This window comes from Buteo buteo, chromosome 23 (genome assembly GCF_964188355.1).
Source record: "Buteo buteo chromosome 23, bButBut1.hap1.1, whole genome shotgun sequence".
Classification (NCBI taxonomy): domain Eukaryota; kingdom Metazoa; phylum Chordata; class Aves; order Accipitriformes; family Accipitridae; genus Buteo; species Buteo buteo.
In genome coordinates this window covers 18047208-18070960 of record NC_134193.1, presented here as the reverse complement: position 1 = coordinate 18070960, position 23753 = coordinate 18047208, and the positions used below count along the sequence as shown (strand labels likewise).

Genomic DNA, 23753 nt, shown 5'->3' with positions numbered 1-23753 from the left:
ATAAAAAGAAAGTGCTATCAAATTCAGGAGCTAACATTTTCAATAAATCAAAATTTAAGAAGCGTTTGCCAAGTCAAATAAAATTCCTAGCTATTTTTACTGCTTCTTACCCCTGGCTAAGAGGCAACCTACATCCACGGATTAAAGGCAAAAGACCAACAGAGATGGATTTCAGACATTTATGCAAGAGGCTTATAAAAGCATGTCCAATGCAAGTATGATTATCTAATATACATTAAAAATCAATGCCTTCTTTCCCTCAGTGTTTCCTCTTCCCCCATTTGCACTGAATGATGTAAACTGAGCATTCCTTTCCTTAGAAGCTTCTAAACTGTGTGTGACTGATGACAATGTCTGAACCGGCTTTGAAGTTGGTCATACAGCTCAATGCTCAACAGACCCAGTACCTGAATTAGTTCATTCCAAGCTAGTTCAGGTACTTGTATAGTGCTGCATGTTTAAAGAGCAAACCAGCATGTTTAAAATATTTAAGAACAGCATGATTTTCATGTTTAAAAAACAAAACAGCAAAGATGGCTGCTTTTGATTTGCTGTCAAACCACAGTAGCCTTTGGTAGATATGCTTTCAACATTTCTCGATAAGGGTCACGCATTCTGAGTCCACTCTGAACAAGGAATTGCATCATTGAATTCTAGATGCAGGCACAGAGACAAAACACACACAAACCACCCTCCTGCTCCTCTGTACCTTGGTTTTTCAAATTATCTCCCTCAAGATTGGCACGGCAGCCTCTCAGTGGAGGCAAATCTTTTTTCCTCAGTGTCTTCATTGCCTGGATTGCGCACCCTGACAGGTGGCAAGAGACATCCAGGCCTTATTTCCATCCACTAAAGACAACTTACCTGAGATTTTGTTGCCAGATGATGTTGGACCAGCTGTAGATGCCATAGGACAGGGTGCACACACAGAGGAAGGTGGAGTCTGTCCCTTAAGTGAGCTTGTTAGAGGTGTCTAAAAACACAATACCACTTCAGGTCAGTGCAGTCTGTCCATTAACAAAGGTCCTTCTGACATTGGTCTGGTCTTACAAGAGTCATGCAATGACTTAAGAACAAACTAGAGGGAGGTGGTTGAAGCACTTAGGACCCATTATGTCTTGACATTTAAATACAGGGTCAATACTCATCTTTTTCAAGAAGTCTCTTGCAGGGACCAGGAAGCCTCCGTGGGCAACAGCTCAATGATGCCAGGGGACAAAGACTGCTGCATGTTTTTTTGATGTGTGGACATAAAACCTAGCAGCTTGTCAACCAATAAGAAATGTTTTCAGTAGAATAACAGGATAGGTAAACTACTCTCTCCTTTGATTGCCTAGCACTTTTTTTTTTTTTTTTTTTTTTGGTGAAATTTAGCTATTGCTACCTAATACAGTTTCCTTTGCTGTTAGTTGCAACCCTCACTGCTGCAAGGCTGTGGCCGTTAAAAAGCTGCAAGTCTTCAACAGAGAGAAACGGCGAGACGTAATAAAGATATGCCTCACATCACACTGTTGAGGTCACAGATAAATACATGGTTTGCCAAGAATGCAGGGCAAGCTGTGAAAAGAGATTTTTAGATGACCAACAATTAAACCCCCAAAGTGTGCTGAGCATGCCCAGGTACAGTATTCCACAGGGAAAGGGTTCTATATCAAGATACCTGTTTAGCTTGATTTGTAGCAACAGTTGCCAAAACTTGGTGGACTGCCTGGGCTGCAGAGTGAGGTACAGATGATCTTAAAAAGAAAAATTAATATGTTAAGTGAATGACTAGTCTAAAAGAGGACTTCCATGCCTCTAAAAAAGCACAGCTTCCCAAAGTCTTGAACAACCGCTGCTGTTAAAGATTCCACACACAACTCCAAATGAACAAATCTGATTAGGGAATAAACCTCTTAAATGAATCAGCTGCATTTAACAAAGGCAGTCTGCAAATGTGTTTAAAGCTCTAGACTTAAATGATCAAGTCTTCTTCACACATTCTTGTCTCTGAAGAGAGTCAGGCCTTTCTATTTTACAGGGAGCTGATGAAAAATCAGCAGGTAAGGGGATTACAATTTTATGCCTAGTGGATAACAAATTTAAGAAGCCTCCTTTATGGTGTGGAACCCAGATGAGTACATGCAACTCTCAGAAATGCTGAGCAAGGAAACAAAGCTGGGGGTGGTGGGGAGAAGCACTTCACGTCTTTGAAGTGTAGTATAAGCATCAATGAAGTTATGGCAAGAACTGTGATAAAATTAACCTATATTCTACACTATAGGTTTAGGAATTTTGACCATGAAATAAATTGTACATCAGAGCCCACAGACAATTACTGCAGAACGGCAGCTACTTCTGGGGTGAAGCATCCTACCCACATGCTGTGGGCCATTAACACACCAAATCACCGTAACTTGGGAACAGCCGTCCAGTTTTCAGTTTTAGCATCTCAAGTCTGTGGCTCACCAAGTTCAGCAGCTTAAACGGCCGATACCAGAAGCTTTTGGAAGCTTAAATTCAACACTGAGTGCATTGTCTTGGTGGCGAAGGCCAGCTTTTCCTTACCCTAGCAAGCTCTTTCCATCTTGACTCAGGCCAGGTGCTCCCTAAGGCAATAAGCAATCTCTATACTATAGAAACGGCTGAGGCTGCAAATCCCAGACAGTAAGTGAATCTGGGCATCAAAACGTGTATATCTCCTAAAGCACGAGGACTCCCAAACTGCATTTACTATTTGGTCAGCTACAGGCCAATTCACAGAAATTTCCTACTATATTCCAAAGGAAGGGGACACATGCATGAAACAGTAATTTTGCATAACTATTTGGTCTTGGACAGGGTTTTGTGCCTTAATCAGCTTTGCATTACTAGTAAGTCCTTCCTTCCAGCAATGAGCACTCTCTCTCTACATTGCATGGCCTGGATTTGCCCTCTGCCCAGAGCAAAAGTAAAGCAAATAAGGAGAACTTCAGATTAGCACTGTAAAGAGTCCACGTTGGGAAGGTGCAGCTGTAAATTTCAAGTTCATGTGAAGCCTGAACAAAGAAGAAAACAACAGAAGATCTGTGAAATTCATGATAGGGTGGGACCTTTTCCCCAGAAAAGTCTCAAGATTACTTCACCCACCACTTCTCCAACAAGGCTATGAAAATGCTGGGTTTGACTTCAGCTGTGGAAAGAGGATTTTTTTGCACTGAAAACTTTAAGTAAGTAACTGAACTGGGACCACCAACACACCTAGCCACAGGCCATTGAACAACTGATAACAACTGAAAAATCATTACTGCTTAACAACCCGAAGAGTGTGCTGTGGTGGCAAAAGAGAGCCAGGATATCTGAAGTAGCAAAAACTGATGAATTAACTTTGCTGGGTGAATGCTCTTTATTTTAGTGCTGAATCTGACTGGCAGGCATGGTTCATTTGGGTAGAATTTTTAGAGAGTACATTTTTATGCGGTCAGCTATAAAGTAAGACTGTAAAAAGCCTTCAAGATATCAAGCTGGCTGGTGCTCTACAAGTTAGAGAGATCAATCAATACTGCGGGTCTAAAACTACTTGAAAGAAAGACAGGTCTTTAACTACAGTTCAAGTGAAAACCAAATCTCAGATATGTATCGCTCACTCATGTCCTTGTCTATGTACAGCCAGTACTGGTTACGTTTCTCATCATAGTTTTGATGAAAGAAAGGGTGGAGAACTCTTCCCGGTCATAACACTGCTTTTAGCAAAATTTCTCAAGCAGAGTTGTTTGCAAATCTTACTTTCAAAAGAAAGAGGTTCCCCCTTTCAGTTTATCACTTTTAGGAGAAAATAAAAATAGTAAAAAGCTCCCAAACTGTTTCCCAATTAAAATGCAGAAGAAATCATGAAGTAAATTTCATGGTCAGCAGTTGAGTACCACCACTCTAAGACTCTGTTCCCTTTTTGAAAAGCTGCATCAAAGGAATTTCACCTTTTTTCTTTGACAGTGAAGAGTATACACACATGTATGAAAACCAGAAGCGACGCAACAACAGAAGTTGTTCCAGGAGCTGCACGTATAGCCCACAGTTATATGGATAAAACACTTGCAACTCCATGTGGACTTATAATCAGATGTACGTGGTGCATCTATGCTGCTTTATGCAGTAAGCCCAACTTTGCTCAGACTTTTCAGTAGTGCCCTTGCCTCCCCAGCCCAGAAATGGCCACGCATTATCTTGGTCTTAAGCAATAGCAGAAACTTCAAGCAAAGACAGTTTCAAGGTCGTTATGACGACAGGGAAAAGGACTAGTTCTGTGGCTGGTGACAGAGCCTGGTGATAAGACAGAAATCTCTGGAATGAGCTGAGCTGGCTGTTGTCTGTAGGAGGCAGAGAAGTAGGAAAGCCAAGTTTTACAGCTAACTCATGAGAAATTTTACCAAATTCAATATTAAATACCAGAAGACAACATTCATAATTTACTCATGAGGAAGACAGCCTTGCAGTTCTGTATTTTTCCAAATACAGAGCCCCTGCTGACACCCAACCCTTCAGTCAAAATTCTGGTATCAAAAAATTTGAGACAAGTTTCCAGAAAAGCCAGAGCACAGTTCTCCCTCCCTCCCTCGGCGGGTCAATCTGGGTACAGATAAAAGAGGCATAACTCCAGAGAAGGTTTTCTCTGTAATGGATGACAAAGTAGAAGGAACAGCTTAAGGCCACAGACCACACTCAGCGACAGAGGGGTACAGTTCCCTCACAGAAAGAGGCAGAACAGAGGTAGCGACTGGAGAGATACCAGATCCAAAGTACATATTAGCAGTAAAACCACTGGATCCCAAAAGGAGATGATGCACTAAAATGCATTTCACAGGCTAATGGAGAAAGAGGTTAATACTGGTCTTATTGTTTGTTCAGGACAAGCCATTAGCAAATCCTTGAATGACCTGGAAAGAAAATATTTCTTCCTTTCATTCCACAAACCCAATACTCTTCGCTAAATGCATCCACTTTAGGTCTTACATAGTTAAGACTATGTAAGATACTACTACTGCTCCCCACCGGCAGATGTGCTCTATTGCAAGTGCTATCGAAGGCTACCATGAAGAACGGGAGCACTCACCCTATTACCGCAGAGACAGCTGGAGTCAATGCACCAGTCTTGAGTTCTCGCACATTTACCACCTGAGGAACGTTTTTCAGAGTTGATTCAGTCAAGGAGGTACTTACAGCTTTAAGGAAAAAAAAAAGGGGGGGGGGGGGGGAGAAGTAAAAATTATCTCCATATTAAGCATTTAATTCAATGTGGTGCCTATGAGTAGCTCCAGAAGAAATCCATCCAAGTTCCTAAAAGGTATGTGGTGTATCTGGCCCAAAACATTTCGTATCTCAGCCTTCAATAAGGACACCAAAGCAACAGACAGCTTTCTATATAGTTGGTACATTTTTCGTTGCTGGCTGACCAAATCTAATTATTCTTACAAACTTTCCCCTAACCTACATTGTAACATCTTAGGTTGACAGAAATGACCTGTGTATTTACACCCCAGCCTCTGCCAGAACTCATGTCACTAGCCCACTTTCTGCATTTATGCTCTCTTTGGGCAAAGAAAATAAACTAATCCAATTCCTCTACCAGTAATGGAATTTTGTTTCTTTTCTGCACTGACGCTGCAGTACTGGGGAAGCACCAAGAAATGTCTGAAACCAAACAAGGAAAGCTTAAATTGGGGAACCTTTCTCCTGTCAACTCAACACCTTACAAGCAGATCCAAGGCTTAACTCAACAGTTCACCTTTAACTTTTCAATATTAAAACTGTTTTACAATTCAGATGTTTAATTGCATAGCTAATAGTGAAGTTATTAACATAGGCCAGTGACACCCTTCCCCTGCTCTCCAGGAGTTTCTTGCACAGAGATCAATAGCCATGCCAGGATCTCCTAAGAGTCATCGACATTTCTGCCACTGCACAGATGAGAAGGGGTACAAAGAAACCTGAGGTGGGAGTTTCTCAGGCATTTTGTACTAGTAGCTTACAGGAAGAAGGAAGACAAAGAAAAACAGGATAGCTCGGAGATGCAACAAATGCAGATCTGCGTCACATTTTGTTTGATTATCTTCTCCTTTGAGAGCACTAAATTCCTGTGAAAGACACATTCAACTGCTCAGAGGTCACTTGGGCAATTAGCCATCCTTTTACCTGGGGACTGGTTAGCCATCTGCCTCCGCAGAGCTGCAGCAGCAGCTGCTTGTGGTGCTGGAACAGTGACAGTGGGAGCAGGGGCCCCATGTTTCACAGTCTTTGTTGCAAGCATTGTACTGTCTGCCCCTTGTGGTATGATTCTGTTTGAAGACGTAGGCACTGAAAAACAAATGAACAAAAACATTACACTTCACTATATCTCTACAAATCATGGAGACTTGAAAGCCTTTGCTGAACTGTAGTTCCTCTAAGTACACAGCTTCCTTTTGACAAGACTGATGTGCAGGCCTTTTAAACAATCCACACAATCGGTCCCTGGCAGTTTCTGTATATCCCAATGAATTTAGCAAGTAAGTCCCAATAGCTGTCATTTCAATGCATTAGATGACTTTCAGTTTGCTCTTACAGACACTTCTGCTGACACCTTATTTTTCTCTCTGGCTACAGAGATAAAATAACCTCTCTCACACAAGGAAAACTGAGTGTACGCAAACATAGTTCTTACTGCGACTCAGTGGGCTCAGAACTCCTAACCTTGGCCACACCAACCAAATGCAGTAGTACTTCAGTTTCCTGGTCTTTGGGCATTATTTTAAGAAATAACGGCATATACTTAAGGCAAATTACTGAAGGAAGACAATGCTACCTATGGACAATACCATCTGAAAGAAACAGGCTATCAAAAAACCAGTCAGTGATTCAAGATATTTTAGTGCTTTTAGCTCCAGTTCATGAGGTTACAACGCCACTCCACTAACCGCTTCTGGAAACTAGGCAATGTAAATCACCATGCTGCAATCTCATTTCTCCAAGACCTGAAGCACTGGCAATGGATACAGTAGTTAAAGATACCAACAAGAACATATGCAGAATAGGAGGGACATTGCAAAAAACAACTCACGCAAAGCACCCAGGGAGAGGTGCTGTTTCCCAAAGGACGGAGACTGAGCCATCAAACCAGGCTGGATAGAGGGAGTACGGACCACAGGAGCATGACGAGGGACTTGGACTGGAGCAGCCTCTTCTTCCTGGTCCACTGCCTGTGAATCATCATTCTCCAGTGACTGGGAAACTGAGGATGTTGAACTGACTTCATCCAAATCTTCATAGTATCTTGTGGACAAGAAAGCAGATCGGGACAAACTTGCTGCAATATCAGAAAAAAAAAATGACATGTGCGTATTAAGTTGAGGGAACCATCCAGCCTAACAGACAAGACAGAAACACCCTATTTTAGGATGCTCTTCTACTAGCTTGTTTTAATCCTGCATTGACAGGATTTGACTTCTTAACTGCCAGGAAAGGCAGCCTTCAACAAGATGGTAACTGAAGAAAATTCTTATTGAGAGCAATGAGGAAACAGGAAATGAGAAGTAGGGGTTGAGATGTGAGAAGCCAAAAGGTAACTTCAGGACTGATTCCCACAGCAGGTAAGTCATCCTCCTGGAAAGCATTTCAGACTTCAACAGTAACTAAAGTTTTACCTGGAGCTGTAGACCGAACTGGTGGAGTTTTCCTCTTTGCTAGGAAATTCCTCAACTGTGCCTGTTTCACAGGGGATAATTTAGCTGGAAAACCGAAGACAGTTATTACTTTACAATCAAAAAAAAAGTAATTCACATTTATGGTGTGAATGTCAGGAAGAAAGAATAAATTACCAGGTACTTTAGGCAGAGGCTTGGCATGTGATTCCAAGGTAGTTTTCATCAAGGCATTGCGCAGGCTTTCAAGGTCACTGTCAAAACTGGGACAAGGCAGAGCAATGAAAAACCATGATCAGCAGAAAGAAACCAACCAAATCAGGAACAAAAGGGGACCAAAGGAACCACTAGAACCATTGGCTCATCTGGAAGAACAATTGACTCCTCTAGATACTGTCCTATTTAAAACACATGCAACTTGAATTATTTTGGAAACTCTAAGAGCCATTCACTTCTTCCCCTGAATTCAGACAACCAGCAGTACCTCAGCCTCGAGGCTCTATTACCCTGTTTACTATAAAAAATGTAGCTTTTAGGGGAAACTTCTGAGAAGCATTGAACAGCGTGCCACAGAATGTAACCAATGAGCTTCTGTATTACCTGGGCATAGTTTAGTATCATTTTTTAGGACTTCCTGTCCTCCCATACCACATCCACAAAACATCATTCTTTGCAGGATGCACATTACTGGGGGCAAGAGAGAAGGAGTGTCAACACCACTCAGGAACTCATGTTTCACATACCTTTGAGCACTGCTAAGAGAAGATGTATCACTGGGAACACTCCACTGAGACGTCTGATTATACAGTCGGAGCTGCTGCAGGCTGTTCACAAGCTGATTTAGTCTCTTCCTCTGCTGATTGATTATTTCCCGGTTATTAGCCAGGGTGTTAAACAAAGTCTCTCGCTCGGGAACTATCAGACGCCTTAAGACATCAGATCAAGAGGCAGGGGTAAGGACCATTCTACATATCTGGGCACAAGCAGGCATGCATACACAAAGTAGTTTAGTGATTCTAGCTACTTAAACACCATTAGGTCAAACATGGTTTGGTTTGAACACCAAAGCAGTTCAGTTCACCTCAAATGCATATTTCTCCTTTGGATATGCTGCAAGTTTATTCATTTAGCTCATTTACTTCAAGATGCTTTATTTATTTATTCAAGATGCTTTATTTACTAGAATAGATGCTCCGTTTATTAGCTACCACCAACAGATGCATTTGGTTTCTACAAAGCTTATTTTATAGTTTTTATTCCTATAAGCACTATTTACACTGCACACAGAGATGCAGCAAGCCTGTAACAAGTACGAAGCCAAAGAGTCTGAGCCTATAGCTCCCATTAGGTGTCTTAGTCAAGCTTTATTCCTAGACCCCTTGAAAATTATCGTACTGTTAAATAGAAAAAGGCTTTTGTCTGTTGATTAGAGACTAATGCCTGATTCACTGACATGTTACTTACTTCTGCTTTCTCTTCTGTTCCAGGTGCCGATCCCACTCCAAATCCAGAACATCATTCACATCCTGAACAGCAAACTTCACATACTGGTGCAAGCGTCGAATTTCCTACCATGCAAAATAAAGTCAGCTTTTAATTCACTTCAGAAATCTCAGTTTCATTTGGAGAAGCTGAAGACCCTTTGGGCTCATTCAGTCCAAGCCATGCGGCACTTCCCCATATTTCTGCCTGGAAAGTTTTATCAGCACAACAGAACCCCCAATATACTGAAAATCTACTTATCAATCAATAGGGTACCCACGGGGCTTGGCTTGGACATTTTATCCCAGCTCTCAACTAGAAATAATACTTTCTATAATGTTTGCAAAACATTGCCAGGTCTTTACAGAAAGAGTTTTTACAAACATCAGGCAATATACAAAACAAACCTTATTTCAAATCTTATTTCCAGAACATGAGTCATTTGTTCCCATTTTACAATGTTGAAACTTCTAACAATTATAGGTGATCAAAGCTTTGCAGGCTATTCACATGGCTCTAGGATACCAGCGTTCACAGACTATGATTCATGAATGCATTCACAAATGCTCACAACTCCCACATTAAGGCAAGGAATTAACTTGATTTTTATAGGTAGGAAAGAAAAAAAAAAAAGCACAGAGAGAGTAAAGCGACTTATCCACGACCACAGTTGCACAACTGGCACAACTAAGCCAGAGACCTCTGGCTACAAGCCCTGCTCCCTAAACAAACCCAGCCTTCAGTCTCATTATTGTCATCCCTCCAGCCTGTCACGGCATGAACATGTCTTGAACTCCTATCTCGTAAAATGGAAATGGAAACTGCACTCGGTTTCAGTTCATCTCAACAGAATGCTCACTTAAATACAATGATGAAGCAGCCAAGTAGCACAGCTTGGGAAAAATTCCACTGCAACTGTTTTCAAGATACAGTATGAAATTCCAACATGACACACTCAACCAGAAACCAAACCCCAGTCCTACTGTGGGCTTCGTGTTACACACTACCAAGCACAGGTTTCCTCTCTCCACCAACTATGAGCATCATATAGCAACAACTCTCTGGACAGCAAATCAATATGGCTGGACATCAGAAAAGCTTCAGGATCTTTAAAACTTCATTGAAAACTAATACACAAAGTTGAATAAGTGAGCTTTTCTCACCCAGGAGAACGGGGATGATGTAAACTGAACAAAATTTAAGAGTCAGACTAGAACTGTCTTTCTTGTAAACTTTCAGAAAGTTGACCTGAAAGCTTTCTCCCCACATTCCAAGCCACTTCTACTTCTCTCCCACTCTGTTATTCTTTCCTCATGATCCTCTCTCTAGATCAGTGAAACAAGCATTTCGAGATTACCATCTCTCTGAAGCCACAAGCATAAGCTTGAAATGTCAGAGACGTATTGGACATCAAAGCAGGCATACAATTAGGAGAGTGAATCAATCTACAGAATCCAGGTGAAGATTAGCAATCAGACCTAAAAGAAATTACTTCATGTCAGCTGATTTCTAGTAACTGTCTGTGTGCATGCTGCTGATACCTACTCTAACAAAGATGACATTCAATTACATCTTCAGCCTGCTAGTTGAACTTCTTGAGGGGAACTTATCGGTTTATAAAAGACCAAGTATCATTTGTAGGGCACATTCACTCTATTTTGCTTAGGGTTAAATAGCCCTCATCACCAGAGCTGTAACAAAAAGAGTGGTTCACCCTTAGTTGCTTTCATGTCTTTGAAAGCCTCTTTATGTACTGATGGTTATCTTCCTTTGTGCCCCAGCTTTTAGAATATCATTTAGCTTTATGCTCCACCATCCACGAAATTAACCACACAATTCTGTAAGTCATAATAAATCATCAAACTGTTCCATAAGGCACTTGCTGGAGATAAAAATAATTCCAAGAACTCTTCTATGAAGTGTTGGGGAAAAAAAAAAAAGTTCTTTTAACTGAAATCCCCGAGCAAACACTACAGGCTGAGAAGGAACGGGATGTCAAGAGTCACATTCTAAGCTTAGAATATACTTGGATCTCAGGTAAACTACTTCCCTTCAGCAGGAGTTTTGTATCATCACTGCAAATGGCAACAACACAGAGGAGCTTTAGGAGGGAATTTTCAGCATGTCTTGCAAACTCATAGAAAACAAAGCTCATCCCACTTTTACTAGACTATGTTGAAACAGCAAATACCTAGGGCAGAACAAAACTGCTGGGCACTTGCACACGCAAGCCTCAGTTTTATTTTATTTAAAACTTTTGATTAGAAATTCGCTGACATGCTTCATACCTGAAGCTGTGCTTCACTCTTGGGATCCAAAGGTTTCTTATAGAGCAAGTGTAAATACCCCGAGCTATGATTCCGTTCATTCTGTTCTCTAGCCTCTTCTACCCCTGCAAATCCCTCCAGCAATGTTGTCTTCAGAATACTAATATCTCCGTGCAGTGACTGCAAATAGAAACAAAACAGATGGGATGAGGTTCAAAGTGACATTTTTTCATTGCCATCTCTAGCACAGGGGCTTCTGCAAGTGTCTGCCTGAACGCACAAATGCAAGTGTCACCCCTACATTAAAGCTGCATAGTCAGATGTTCCATCTACATCAGTTCAGCTTTAGCAGGTTAAGTAGGAACATCAGGTGAGGAACAGTCATTGCTGAGGAATGAAACAGTTTGAAGATACTCTGTTCACCTCTGTTGTCTCTTTAATTTCCAAGAGGAAGGTGTGAAGATCATCTGACTCCGTTCGCAACATCTTCATTTCCTCTGGAGTACCAACTTGGAAACAGGCTTTGGAAGTCCGGGCCTTCAGTTCCTCCATCTCCTTTTGAAAATGCGCAATCTACAAAAGTCAAGCGGAAGTGCAGCCAGTGAAACACAGTGGAGTCTGGAACAAATGTTGCAGCTCTTGGATAATGTTTCTACTACACCATAAACACCTGTCACTTTGCAACTAAAGCAGGAAATTCTTCTTGAACATTAACAGGAAAGAATACTCAATTCTTTCAGCACAGCAACTGAAATTAAAGATGACTGAACAGGACACACAAATGGCAGTTACAAACTAGGCTGATTATCCTGGGAAAAATTTCCATTCCGATTCCTAAAGTACTGGCAGACACCATCACAACATAGGTGAACTGAAAATAAGTGTCTGTGTACCTATATATGGTCTTACAGCTTCTAAAATTAAGAAAACTGCTTGAAAATCTCACCTCCTCTCTGATTCCTGCTATGACAGGGTCTGAATCCTTCCACTGGTGGGACTGTTTCTCCAAAGCTGTGCTGGGGATTGCTGATTTGCCCTGAAAAAAAAAACCCCAAAATAATAAAAAAAAAAACCAAACACAACAATATTAGGGATATATCCTTAGCAACAGGGAGCTTAGAATATCAAAAAAGGCCTGCTGTTAGAAACTCCATCCAGACACCAGTCACCAGGGAGACAATTGTCATAAGCATAAATACTAGTTCCACAGTAAATTAAGACTGGTATGTGCATGTTTGAAGTAGGAGAGCGGACTACCTGGAGATACGTGGCTAAAGCTTTATGAAGGCAAAGGAAATCTTTGTGTGCTGCTCTGTATTACTGCTTTGATTTTAATATCCAACAAACTTGGTGTGTCTCTTAATACATGGTCAAGGTATCTCTTGACCACTTATTAGCTAGCAAAGCTGTGAAACCTCATTTCAAGAAAAACAGGAACAACTCTGATTATGACAATATACATCAAAACACAGGTCTCTATAGAGACATGCACAGAACAGTTTTAGTCTCACAGATTTGCTACTATTTTAATATCAGAAGCTAGCTAATTCTTTGACCTAAGAACAGTCATTCAGTCCAATGAGTTCTAAGCAACTCATGGGCCATGTAAAACATTCACCCTCTAAAGAATCCACTCAAGTTCCCATTACCTGAGCAGAGCTTGGCTTTGCTGCAGACGGGGTGATTTTGGCTGTCTTCTGTAGTAAAGAAGCTGAAGGTATATTTTGAGCAGGACGTGCCACTGGAATTTAAAAAGAGGAACGGTAATTTATGAACTTATACAAAGCTTGAGAAAACAGGTTGTGATTAGATACAACCGTAATCACCGCTGTCAAATCCAAAAGCAATAGTGGTATGGGCCCCAGTGGAAGAACACACATTCCCTAAGTGCTGTTTTACTCCCATCCAACTTCTCTGCTAATGGTAACAACTGTCACTTTCCAATATCTGGCTGCACCACTCCTGAAGGACCTCAGGACCCGCAGTCACAAGATCATTTGAGAGATGGAATATTATTCTGCTAACAAATACGTGCTATCTAATTCAAACTCATTTGCGACCACTTTGAACTCTAGTCACTCCAGATGCAAGATAAGGCACTGATTTGTGTGACTGCCCAGAAACTTTCATAATCAGAGCTGTATTACAGAGCACTGAAAATGCCAGAACTTCTGGATGAACTTAAGAAGCTAAATATATTCATTTCACATATGGCTCTCTGCGGAACAAAACGCACAAATGGAAAAACTTCTCAGTTTCAGCACTAAAGTCCATCACATCATGATGGTGTGCAAACCAGGAGGCCTGCTGCATCAGTAAAAGCAGCAGGAAAAACAAGAAAGAAGCCAAACGAAGCTCATTATGTCCTAAAACTTTTAGAACATTGTTTATAATGCATTATTCCCAACAATATGCATCAGACTCCTACCTGCGGCAGGCACAGGTGTCGAAGCCTTCAGTGGTGTGGTAAGAGAGGCTGCGAGGGGCGTGGACTGGCTCAGAGGACCTCCAGAAGCAGTTTTTGAAGCGGTTGAGAATGAAAACATTGTGGAAGTGCATTGACCACTGCTGCTAGTGGGAGAAGAAGTATCTACAGCAGTGAACCTGCAACAGAAAGCAGAACATCTTTCAGCTCTGAACTGGTCCTGGCTGTTTCCCTCCATCCAAAATGAAGCACTAAGTTCCAATGAATTAGCATCCTCTGGGATCAGCAACAACTCAAGCTCCCGATACAAAATTACAAGTGTAGCTTCTGGAGATAGTGGGAAGGAGCCATTCCGGATCATTTCTGAATATGTGGAACCACAAAGACTGCTACCATAGACCCACCCAGTAAGCAAAAGCCAAATGCCAGCAGAAAGTACTACTCTGCTTCAAAATGCACCTCATCATTTTGCACCAACTATAGCAAATCTGAGCTGCCTTTCAGCGTCATCCTTGCAGCAAGGCTCAAACAGAAATTCTGCAAGAAAATATGAATTTCTATTCATCTGCAAACTCAGCTCCTCAAGGCAGCCAATTTAAATATTCAGGCAATTCACAAGCGTATCATTTGCTTTATACACAAAATATAAAATTTAAAGAGCCATAAGAACTACCATCAGATCCTGGTGTAGTAAAGATTTTTCTAATTAAAAAATAATCATTTGAACCATCAGAAATTTTTTATGATGCATTTACATGAAAATTGCTCTCCACAGAAAGCAGCTCCAATTAACACAGCTCTGTCTTTTAAACGCTTCTTTCTAAAAACAGAGAGCAAGTCTCAGAAGTTGGAGGGAAAAGTAGGTATATGAAGTCTGAGAACACTCATCACTCAAATCCATTTTGCATAGTTTCTAATCAATATTAGTCCTCCTTAAGTTGGCATGAACAAGCTTTGAAGATTTCAGATCCTGTGTTCAGTGACCAAGCACCCGTTTAAGAAGATAACCAAAAGGTCTGGCACCTTTTCCACTGAACACGGGAGTGGAAAAGAAATCCATCAGCTACGGATACAGCTTCCTCTCAGCTCTGTGACTTACTCTTTAGGTTGGGGGTAAAGAACGTTCAACAAACAGTCAAAGAAACTTGTACTATCACCACCACACTAAACCAGTCCCAGACAAAGGATTTCAAATCCCAGTGCTCCCCAAGAGTCTTTAACCATGATTTGCATCAAACTAAGGCATGGAATTACTGTTTGAAGCCTACAAAGTGAAGATATGAAAAAAACTAGGTCTCTGGCAATTTGGCAAATTATCAGTCTAATTTTTGACATCATCGCTTGACTAATACTTTGCCCATGAACATAACCTCTAGCATGGGAAGCACTGAGGGTTTTCACAGCCAAGACAGCTATGTCTGAGATAAAGAGAGGCTTCCTCAGTGCTTTCTTGGGAGCATGGGGAACAGCTGTCAGGGCAAAAAGCTAGAAACCATCTTCAGAACTACCATACATTGTCCATGCCTGGAGCAATTTTACAAGTACCCAGCCACCGCATTAACTACTGTATCTATTTACTTCTCATTGAGGTTCACTTTGACTGAAGAAGCTGAAGGGACAAAAGATGACTTCTGTGCAACAGGTGTTGTGGAGAGTGGTGGCCCAGGTGAGCTGTCTGCAGCTGGTTTAAAGTTCATGGATCCAAACGAAAAGGAGGTGGCAGTAGCTGTAGCGGTGCCTGCAGAAGGTGCAGGAGTCACAGATGCCTTGGGAGAAGCAGCGGAGAAAGAGAACGTTGCTGCTCCAGTAAGACTGGGAGCGAGGGCTTGCGTGGAGGCTTCAGTGGCAAAGGGGTAAGATGGAGGATCACTGCCTGTAGAACCAGGCATCTTCACAGTTGAAGGCATAAAGGAAAAAGCAGCAGCTCCACCCACTGCAGGAGACTGACTTGAGGCAGGCGCACTAGGAGCAACACCTGGTACTGTGTCAGGCTTTAAAGAAGTTGGGGGAGTGGTTGGCGTTGTGGCAGTACTTCCTGCGGAAAGACAAATGGGGAAGAGAGAGACTCATTTGGCTGCACTGAATAATGGCAGAAGATATTGCAAGGCCAGATGCTATTTGATGGGGACAGTTCAGCACTATCTTGCTCACTGGACAGACAGTACAGTGAGGAAGAGAGATGGCAGAGCTGGGCTTCCAGTCCCCAAACCTAGTAAGTGATACAGAAACTGTACAAAGTCCAAGCCACGATCAATACTACAGTCTGTCTAGATTAATGTTGTCTGGAATTTCCTGTGAAAAGGCTTCACCTTTCTCCATTGATTTTGATGAGGTTCCTGCCATCTCAAATAAAACAGGCTGTCAGCACACAAGTCAGCCAGTGCTGCAGAGAGGCAGGCTGCCAAACAAAAGCATTCTGTTTGGGGAAGGAGAAGCAAATTTGGGGTTAGGGAAGAAAATGGTGGGTTTCCAATTATTATTGCATGCATGCAGGCAAAAGAATCAACTTACCCGTCTACCCCAGTACAGGAAACTGCCTACTTCACACTGCATATGGCGACACATACATAACTCAGATAAAACTACTACTCTTCACCTGCTAACACAATTTTCACAGTGCTGCAGAAAGCTATTGTTTAAATAAGCTTTTGCTGCAGACAAACACCTTAGTTCCTATCACGGCCTTCTGTGGCAAAACATATGGAGGAAAACCATCACCTCTGCAGCATGCAGACCATGCTCTGGGTCTGCACAGTGCTCGATTATTGTCGCCAAGCAGAGCCTGCAGTTACTGCTGCAGTTGCAGTCATACACCCCAAACTTGGGCAAAGGGCCTCCTAGAATTGCTTTGGCACTGTTATCCAAAGGTTGATTGCACAGTAGAGTCTAAGTGCACAGTCTGCAAAGTGCTTGAGATGAATAGGACTAGATAATTTCATACTAATGAGCAAAAGACAAAGAACAGTCTTGGGAGCACAAAACACCCAAGAACTGCTCCCCATTATCATCATAAAGAAAAACTAACTACCAAACTTACAGACGAAAATGACAAAGATCCACAAATGCAAGTGTTTCCCTAACACACCAGAGCACTTACCTGCTGACTTCGGAACTCTCTCCCCTACTAACAGCAATGGCTCTGGGGTCACAATAAGCGATCTGACCCCTGGGTTTTGATTGATCATGTAAAATGGACAGAGCACACCATCCGTAGAGAGCAAGATCAGAACTGGAGCTGGAGCAAGGGTCTTCTCATCACCTGCCAGAGACCACATATGTAAGTCTTGCAGCAAAAGTTTCCTGTTCTGTTCCTACTGGCATTGGCACCTTCATGTGACTTGCTTAGCACAATTATTTCTTACATTTCTCCCTTCTTCCTTTCACTTGCATCTTTGCTCCCTTGCTTCTCCGTGAATGCCCAATTCTCCTTTTTTCCTTCTTTATTCCTTCCTATTCCTGACTTCACGTTTCATAAATTCACAGATGAAGGGTTATTTTGACAATCACATGTCATGTCCCAAATCACAAAGCCCAACTTTCACCCGTGAGTTCCTGTGCCAAGCCCTTTCATATTTTGAAGCAGTCCTTTTTCTTCACCTATACGCTGCTCCTTCCTTCAAACCTCTATGCCTTTGAGCAATCCCCACATTCCATTGGGTCCTGTCACATCATTAACATTCATTTATATAAAGTAGAAAAGAGAATTGCTAGACAGGAAGCTTTTTAACTTTAAAGAAAGCCAACATCAAACAAACATCCTGATGATCTGAACCTCTGATATAAAATACTTGCGTTTTGTGCAGCTGCAGCTTTGAGCCTAGAGTCTGCTTCAGTTCAAATACTCTCAGCACAGTTAAAGGCCCCAAACCACTCCCTGTATTTCTAAAAAGATTTCTATAATGGTTTAACTGTGCTTCATTAAACAAACAAACAAACAAAAGCAACAAATCTAGGATGCAGGAAAAATGTGCTATAATCACAGTACTTTGTTTGTCAGGCAGTGCAGTGGATGGCTATGTTTCTCTACCTATTGGTTCTTCAGGAAAAGCATGCTAGTGAAGGGCAGTTTCCACATCAGAACAAGCTCCAGGACAAATGAGGTTTCTTTACAATCCAAACTTGCTGTGAACTGTAAAGCCAATTAATGTGCAGCCAAAACTGAGCTGATTGCACTCTGTGAGAACACAGACAATGTGCTAGCAAAAAGCTTCTCCAAAAACCTTTCTAAAATGTCTAAGGCAGCACAACCTGGGCTTTAAAAAAATCTGTCCCAACAGATTCCTTAATCCAATAACTGTATAGATTAACAGAGAAAAGGCTTTAGATTCAATTTGGCATTCAAGTACAAAGTTTGACCTCAATTCCCTACTGTAGGTTTTCATTCAGGTAAAGTTCTCAGTTAATCGGCACCCTCCTGTGCTCTTCAGGAACTCTTGACTGCAGTACCTTCCACTCTGCCTGAAGGCATCTCTATTTCAATCTGTCTCTGGGTTTTGAGAGAGAGTTTTCAGAATTCACTAAGGTACAACACAATAGCTCAGATGTATCTTCAGCTTCAGCCTCTGACAAGGTGCTTTGAAGAGCCTTCAGGCAGCACAGAAGGTACAGCAATAATGCAACTGGCTAGATGTAGAGCACAGCAGGGTTCAGTCAGTACAGGCCCTGTGCTTTAATGCAGAATTAAAATCTACGCGTTCACCTCAATAATCTTTGCTTTTTCTGGCTTTGAAACTAACACCCTTTTTCTTTAGATCAGTGCAAATGTACTTCATACAAAACAGTTCTGCCAAACGACGTAAGCTACAAGAATAAAGAAAACCTCCCAGGCAGTCTGAAATCCCCGGTGTTAGAATATGACTCCTTTAAACTCACTATTATCCTGGCTCTGAGAAACATAGACATAACTCAGGTGCTGTTAGTGTAGTATCCCAGGCTGCTGAAAGTTTTGACGAAGAATCGTATTTAAAACTTTGCCATTTGAATCCTTACACAGAAGCAAGCCCACATGTGCTGTGGGCTTAGTATAAAGAGGCAGGATGTGTGTTGGTCTCCCTTTCAGAACGATCTCCCAGAATCCTGTGCACCAGGCTGCCCCTCAAAAATATCTCATATATTGCTATTATTGGACTATTCCACAAAAAAAGACTAACAAGACTTACTGATTGGGATAGGCATGTTACTGGTGTAGTCTACAGCAACACCAACAGGCAGAGTGTCATCACTCTTATCTGTCACAGGAAGTTCTGCTCTGCTGGAGTCCTCCAAAACCCATGATTCCCAGTTCTGCAAAAAGTTAGATTATTATTTTGAGTACTGCTTTCCTGTGATCAGCCTTCTTCAGAACTCTAGCCTACTACAGTTGAAAGATAAGACTGCAAAAAAGCTAGACAGCATCTACTTGAATTTGTCAAATTAACAATGCCAGAAGTATCAGGGGCCATTACAGATTTGTGTGTGATTTCTCACACATCATTGCATGTCAGAGTTAAGGTCAGACAGTTTTAATGTTTAACTTCAATTGATGAGCTCACACGAATCACTTTATTACAGTGAGCTTGACCAAATTTTGAGACTGCCAAGTGAATCATGAAAAGTAGACCTCTAGTACTTGGTTCACAACATACTGTGTTTCTGTTTACCCTTTCTCTTTTGTGTCACTATGCACAAATGCAACAGGAACAAAAATATTACCTGATCCCCTTGCCTGGCAAGAATGCTGACTTCTGTGGAAGCTGCTGAAGCTGCCAGAACCAGATCCCTGTAAGCATGGACACAAATAGTTTAAAACCAACATGACAATCCACAGCAAGGTCCCCAGCTCCACAATTCATTATCATCTATACAAATTCATAACTAGGAATACAATTGTAACAATATAAAACTGACCTTTCCTCCCAAGATGAGGGAAATATGACTGGCTACATCACTACAGAACTTTTTAGAACTTTTTTTTTTTTTCCTTTAAAACTAGTCACCAGGGGCTGAATCCCCTTGCCAACCAATGATCTGACAGACACTGTAGCATCATAAATAATGATGGTCCAAGTCAGGTAGTTGAAAAGTTAGGAACAGCTTCTTCACATAGATACACCATTAAGCAAGAAAAAAGGTCATCCTTTACCCAACCTATGACTTACAATCTCAAGGGAAATGGTTATGACAGATTTTAAACAAACTTATGTACCTGCATGAAATCATGTGAATTCTCACCAGACAAATGAGTGTGTTGGCATGGAGATAAAGCGCGCAAGAGAAATGAGCTGTGCTTTCACAAAGCATTTTCAAAATACCAATTCCATTTCATTTCTCTTATATTCAGGTATTATATAGTTTACAAAGAGGAGTAACACAATATATGTGGAGAAACACTGACCACTCAGACATGCATAACAAGGGAAAGACCTTGCCACGATTCCTGCCACTCACCATTCCTCAACATAGTTGAGGAAGTAATGATGCTGTCTCTCCGTGCAGCTCCCATAACAAGGCTCCATGAAATTCACAAACTTCTCTGGTCGCTTCTCTTCCTTTTTCTGTAAGACCAACATTATTAATCTACCTTCCAATGACTGCATCAGGGTACACCAATAATTGCCACATACTTCAAGAGAGAACAGGCATCGTGAGACCACTTGAAAAACAAAGAAAAAAGCAAACAAACCAAAACCCTCCTCCAAAAGATAAAGGAACAATAAAGTAGTTACCAGGGCATTTAGATCTCACACTCCCCCCCCCAGCAATGAATAACCTGATACTAAATAAGAGCATATCATCAGGCCCAAAAATCTCCTTAACCTAAACAAAGAAACACACATACACACACACAAAAAGTATCAGGACTCTACATCAGGTAAGGTTTTCTTCCCAAGTGTTTACTTCAGAGGCCAGAAGTCTTCATGTCACGATTTGATCTCAGCAGAGAACAGGTTACTGACTGGTTTTCAATTGGATACTACTTCGTCCACTCAATCCCCCAACCCCAAAACCATGACTGACAGTAGTACCAAACTCGAATTCTACATGATGCCAATGTCAGTATTAAAAGCAACTTGCCATTGCAATAAACAAGTCAAACACAAGCAACAAACACTTCTGTCATTGTGACTTGCTGGCACTTACAGGCAATATGGCTATGACCACTTCTGGAGGTGTTTCCAGTGTCCCATCAGCTGCTGCATATACAATAGTAAAGACATATGTGCCAATCCACAGTACATCCAAAACTGAAAGAGAAGGAAACAAGTTACCTCAGGCAGAAATACTTCAGAATGATACTTTCTTGTATATCGATTTTAACTGTGCACAGCACACAAAAGTAAAAGACAAAAACAAATAAGGAATCACTAACTTCTAAACTACCAAGATAAAGAACTTCAATGATTTGGCTGCAGAACATCAATCTTATTAGGGGGAAAAACTGTTTGATCCCAGAAATTTCCAAAACAAACCAAACGAATGTATTTGATTTGCTTGACGATATCAGAGGCGAGACAACGCCAGCATTTCTAAACATGGATGATGTTTTGGCATATCCAAATGAAGTGTTTCTGCTTTTCTAAACTTACTGCTTTGACATTTTATTGAAGAGTCAAAATGATGAGATGAAATTTACATGAAATATGAGAATAGGATTTATATCCAGAAATCTTCATACTAAAGGGAGATTACTTGTGACAGTACTGTCTATCACATCGGCGAGCAAAAAATAGCTTTTAAAATGCATATTTAAAACATTCTAGAAATAGACAAGGACTCTGGCCGACTGGTAATTTTTCTACACAACCCAGAGATAAAGCATATAATTATTTTTTTCCAAATATTTAAAAAAATCGCAGTGTAATTACATAACCAGTGCAGTACACAGCTTCTGGAACTAAAAACAACATGAGGAGGAACAAGGAAAAATATTTTAAAGGAAAGAAAGAAAAAAAAGAAATTAAAAGATGTACCTTTAACAGGATTGTCCGAGTCATAGAAGGGAGGACAAGGGATTACTTTCTTCTCCTGCAGATTCTGCAAATAAAACTACTCTTAAGCACAAAGAAAAGGCCAACAAACAAAGCCAATTGCAAGTTTTGCAGAAAGCCCAGAGAACCGGATTAGAGCAACTCACCCACTCTTTAATATTCACCATGTGCCACTCTGAAATCATGACTTTTCAGGGGCAGGTACAAACCTTAAACTATACCCAACATTGGTCTAAGACACTCTTAATATTACTGAAGTGCTTGGGCAGCTTCACATGGCTCACACCATGTGCCAACTGATCAAATTCTGTAGCTTGCAATGCAAAGAAAATAAAGCACATTGCAAACTAGTGAACAGACATAAGGCCTTACTAGCAACAATACTTACAGGCAGATATTGCACCACGGTGCCATTTTGCTTCCCTACAGCCAGTTGCTTTCCCTTTGGGCTCCAACACACTAAGCAAAAAAGAGAATTTCATTAGCACTAAGGAACTGGAGAGTTACAAGGCCCCACAAAAGCAGGACCAATACATTAAAACTGCAATTTTTTCTCCCCTGCAAAAAACTATGAATCCAAATTAAACAAACAGGGAGTCATCCAGTCACAGAGAAAGCAAGACTGCAAGATCAAAAACCAGCAGATGATGACTCTTATTTGCGTGCTGCCTTGAAGATGACAGTCAAGCCTCAGACAGTACAAACCACAGGTGGGCACATCTGACTCTAATTCACAAGATGCAGCTCCTCCAATCAACTGGGAAAGAGCAGTTACATTGCAACACATTTTCCAAGTCTTAGGGAGTTTAAATCCTCCCTTTTTGTAAAGATTTTTTTTTTAAGAAACGTCCTCCCCAGACAAATAGCCTGTCTTTTTACACCTATCAATCCACTTCTATTCTTCAACGTCTGACATTCTGTATGCCATCCAAGGCTGCCACTCACCAGACGTAACAGCTACGGAGGAAGGCAGCGTGGCATACACTTTCACAGAGTCTGTGACCTGCAGGACAGAGATGCTGCCATCGGACAGGCAGATGGCCACCATGGTGGGACTAGCAGGGTTCCACTTCAGGTCATTGACCATTGCTGCACTTCCTGAGTCCTTGGCCAGTTTGTGATAAGCAAATGCACGTTTCTGCTGTTTTGCCTTTTGGGAAAGACAAATACATGAGACAGTCGAAGCTGATTACAAAACCAAGCTCTCCCAAAGTCATAACCCCAAGCATTTTTGACCTTCCTATAAATTAATGGCTGATGAAAATAAGCAGCAGATTTTGAGTTTACTGAACAAATCCTTTACAAGACACCTCCCACAGAGAAACACAAAATCCCACCCAAGGTATGTCTCTCCTCCTGCTGTAACTTGAAAAACAAAACAAAACACTTTCCATGTGCTTTACCTGGTTTAAGAACGTGCGGACATCAAAAAAGCCAATGAAGGAACCGATCTCACTGGATATCATACAGACGGACAGCGTGAGATTATCACAGCTTAGAGCCAGGTGCTGTACAGGAAACTTCATGGGAACTAAGGTACTCTGAACATTCTCCACTTAAAACACAAAAGGAAAGGAAGATAAAACGAGGGGGACAAATTTAAATACCAAGAACTGTTCTTGTAAAGCAATACTGTTAGAAAAATTTCATGCAAAAATCACCAGTCCTATTAACAGCAGCTGTCAAAGCTAACATGTAGAAAAACTGAGTGAAAGCAAACCCCTTCATCTCTACCAATACAGGCTCAAGAGTTGCCAAATGCCTAAGAAGAGAAGATTCCACTTTCCTTTCTCAGTAACCTGGAGGAAAAATAGGTGGACAGAGTTTTGGTTTTACCTACGTATGCAAATGAATACCCCAGGCGGTACAGTTACTAAGGACAAGGGGAGAATGAAAACCATTTTGCACTTTGGTGTATTTTGCACTTAAGTGGTAGAACAGTGATTGCTTCCTCTCTTGCAGGACAGTCATTTAGTCAGAG

The 23753-nt window shown here is 41.3% G+C and overlaps 1 protein-coding gene across 4 annotated transcripts in view; it reads right to left on the bottom strand.

The window, feature by feature from the left end:
- Positions 1-23753, bottom strand: part of NUP214 (nucleoporin 214) — a 45395-nt gene that overhangs the window by 19343 nt on the left and 2299 nt on the right. For all 4 annotated transcript variants that reach the window (XM_075056116.1, XM_075056118.1, XM_075056117.1 and 1 more), the window contains exons 3-26: positions 23176-23327; positions 22718-22922; positions 22161-22231; positions 21755-21818; positions 20925-21028; positions 20232-20338; positions 19497-19563; positions 18965-19088; positions 16903-17064; positions 15384-15840; positions 13809-13984; positions 13030-13121; positions 12327-12416; positions 11804-11953; positions 11402-11560; positions 9096-9199; positions 8375-8557; positions 7809-7894; positions 7635-7718; positions 7052-7297; positions 6148-6309; positions 5069-5177; positions 1661-1736; positions 865-973 (exon numbers count right to left, since the gene is read on the bottom strand). In XM_075056116.1, coding sequence (XP_074912217.1) covers positions 865-973; positions 1661-1736; positions 5069-5177; positions 6148-6309; positions 7052-7297; positions 7635-7718; positions 7809-7894; positions 8375-8557; positions 9096-9199; positions 11402-11560; positions 11804-11953; positions 12327-12416; positions 13030-13121; positions 13809-13984; positions 15384-15840; positions 16903-17064; positions 18965-19088; positions 19497-19563; positions 20232-20338; positions 20925-21028; positions 21755-21818; positions 22161-22231; positions 22718-22922; positions 23176-23327 — 3339 coding nt within the window. The remainder of the gene's footprint in view (positions 1-864; positions 974-1660; positions 1737-5068; positions 5178-6147; positions 6310-7051; positions 7298-7634; positions 7719-7808; positions 7895-8374; positions 8558-9095; positions 9200-11401; positions 11561-11803; positions 11954-12326; positions 12417-13029; positions 13122-13808; positions 13985-15383; positions 15841-16902; positions 17065-18964; positions 19089-19496; positions 19564-20231; positions 20339-20924; positions 21029-21754; positions 21819-22160; positions 22232-22717; positions 22923-23175; positions 23328-23753) is intronic.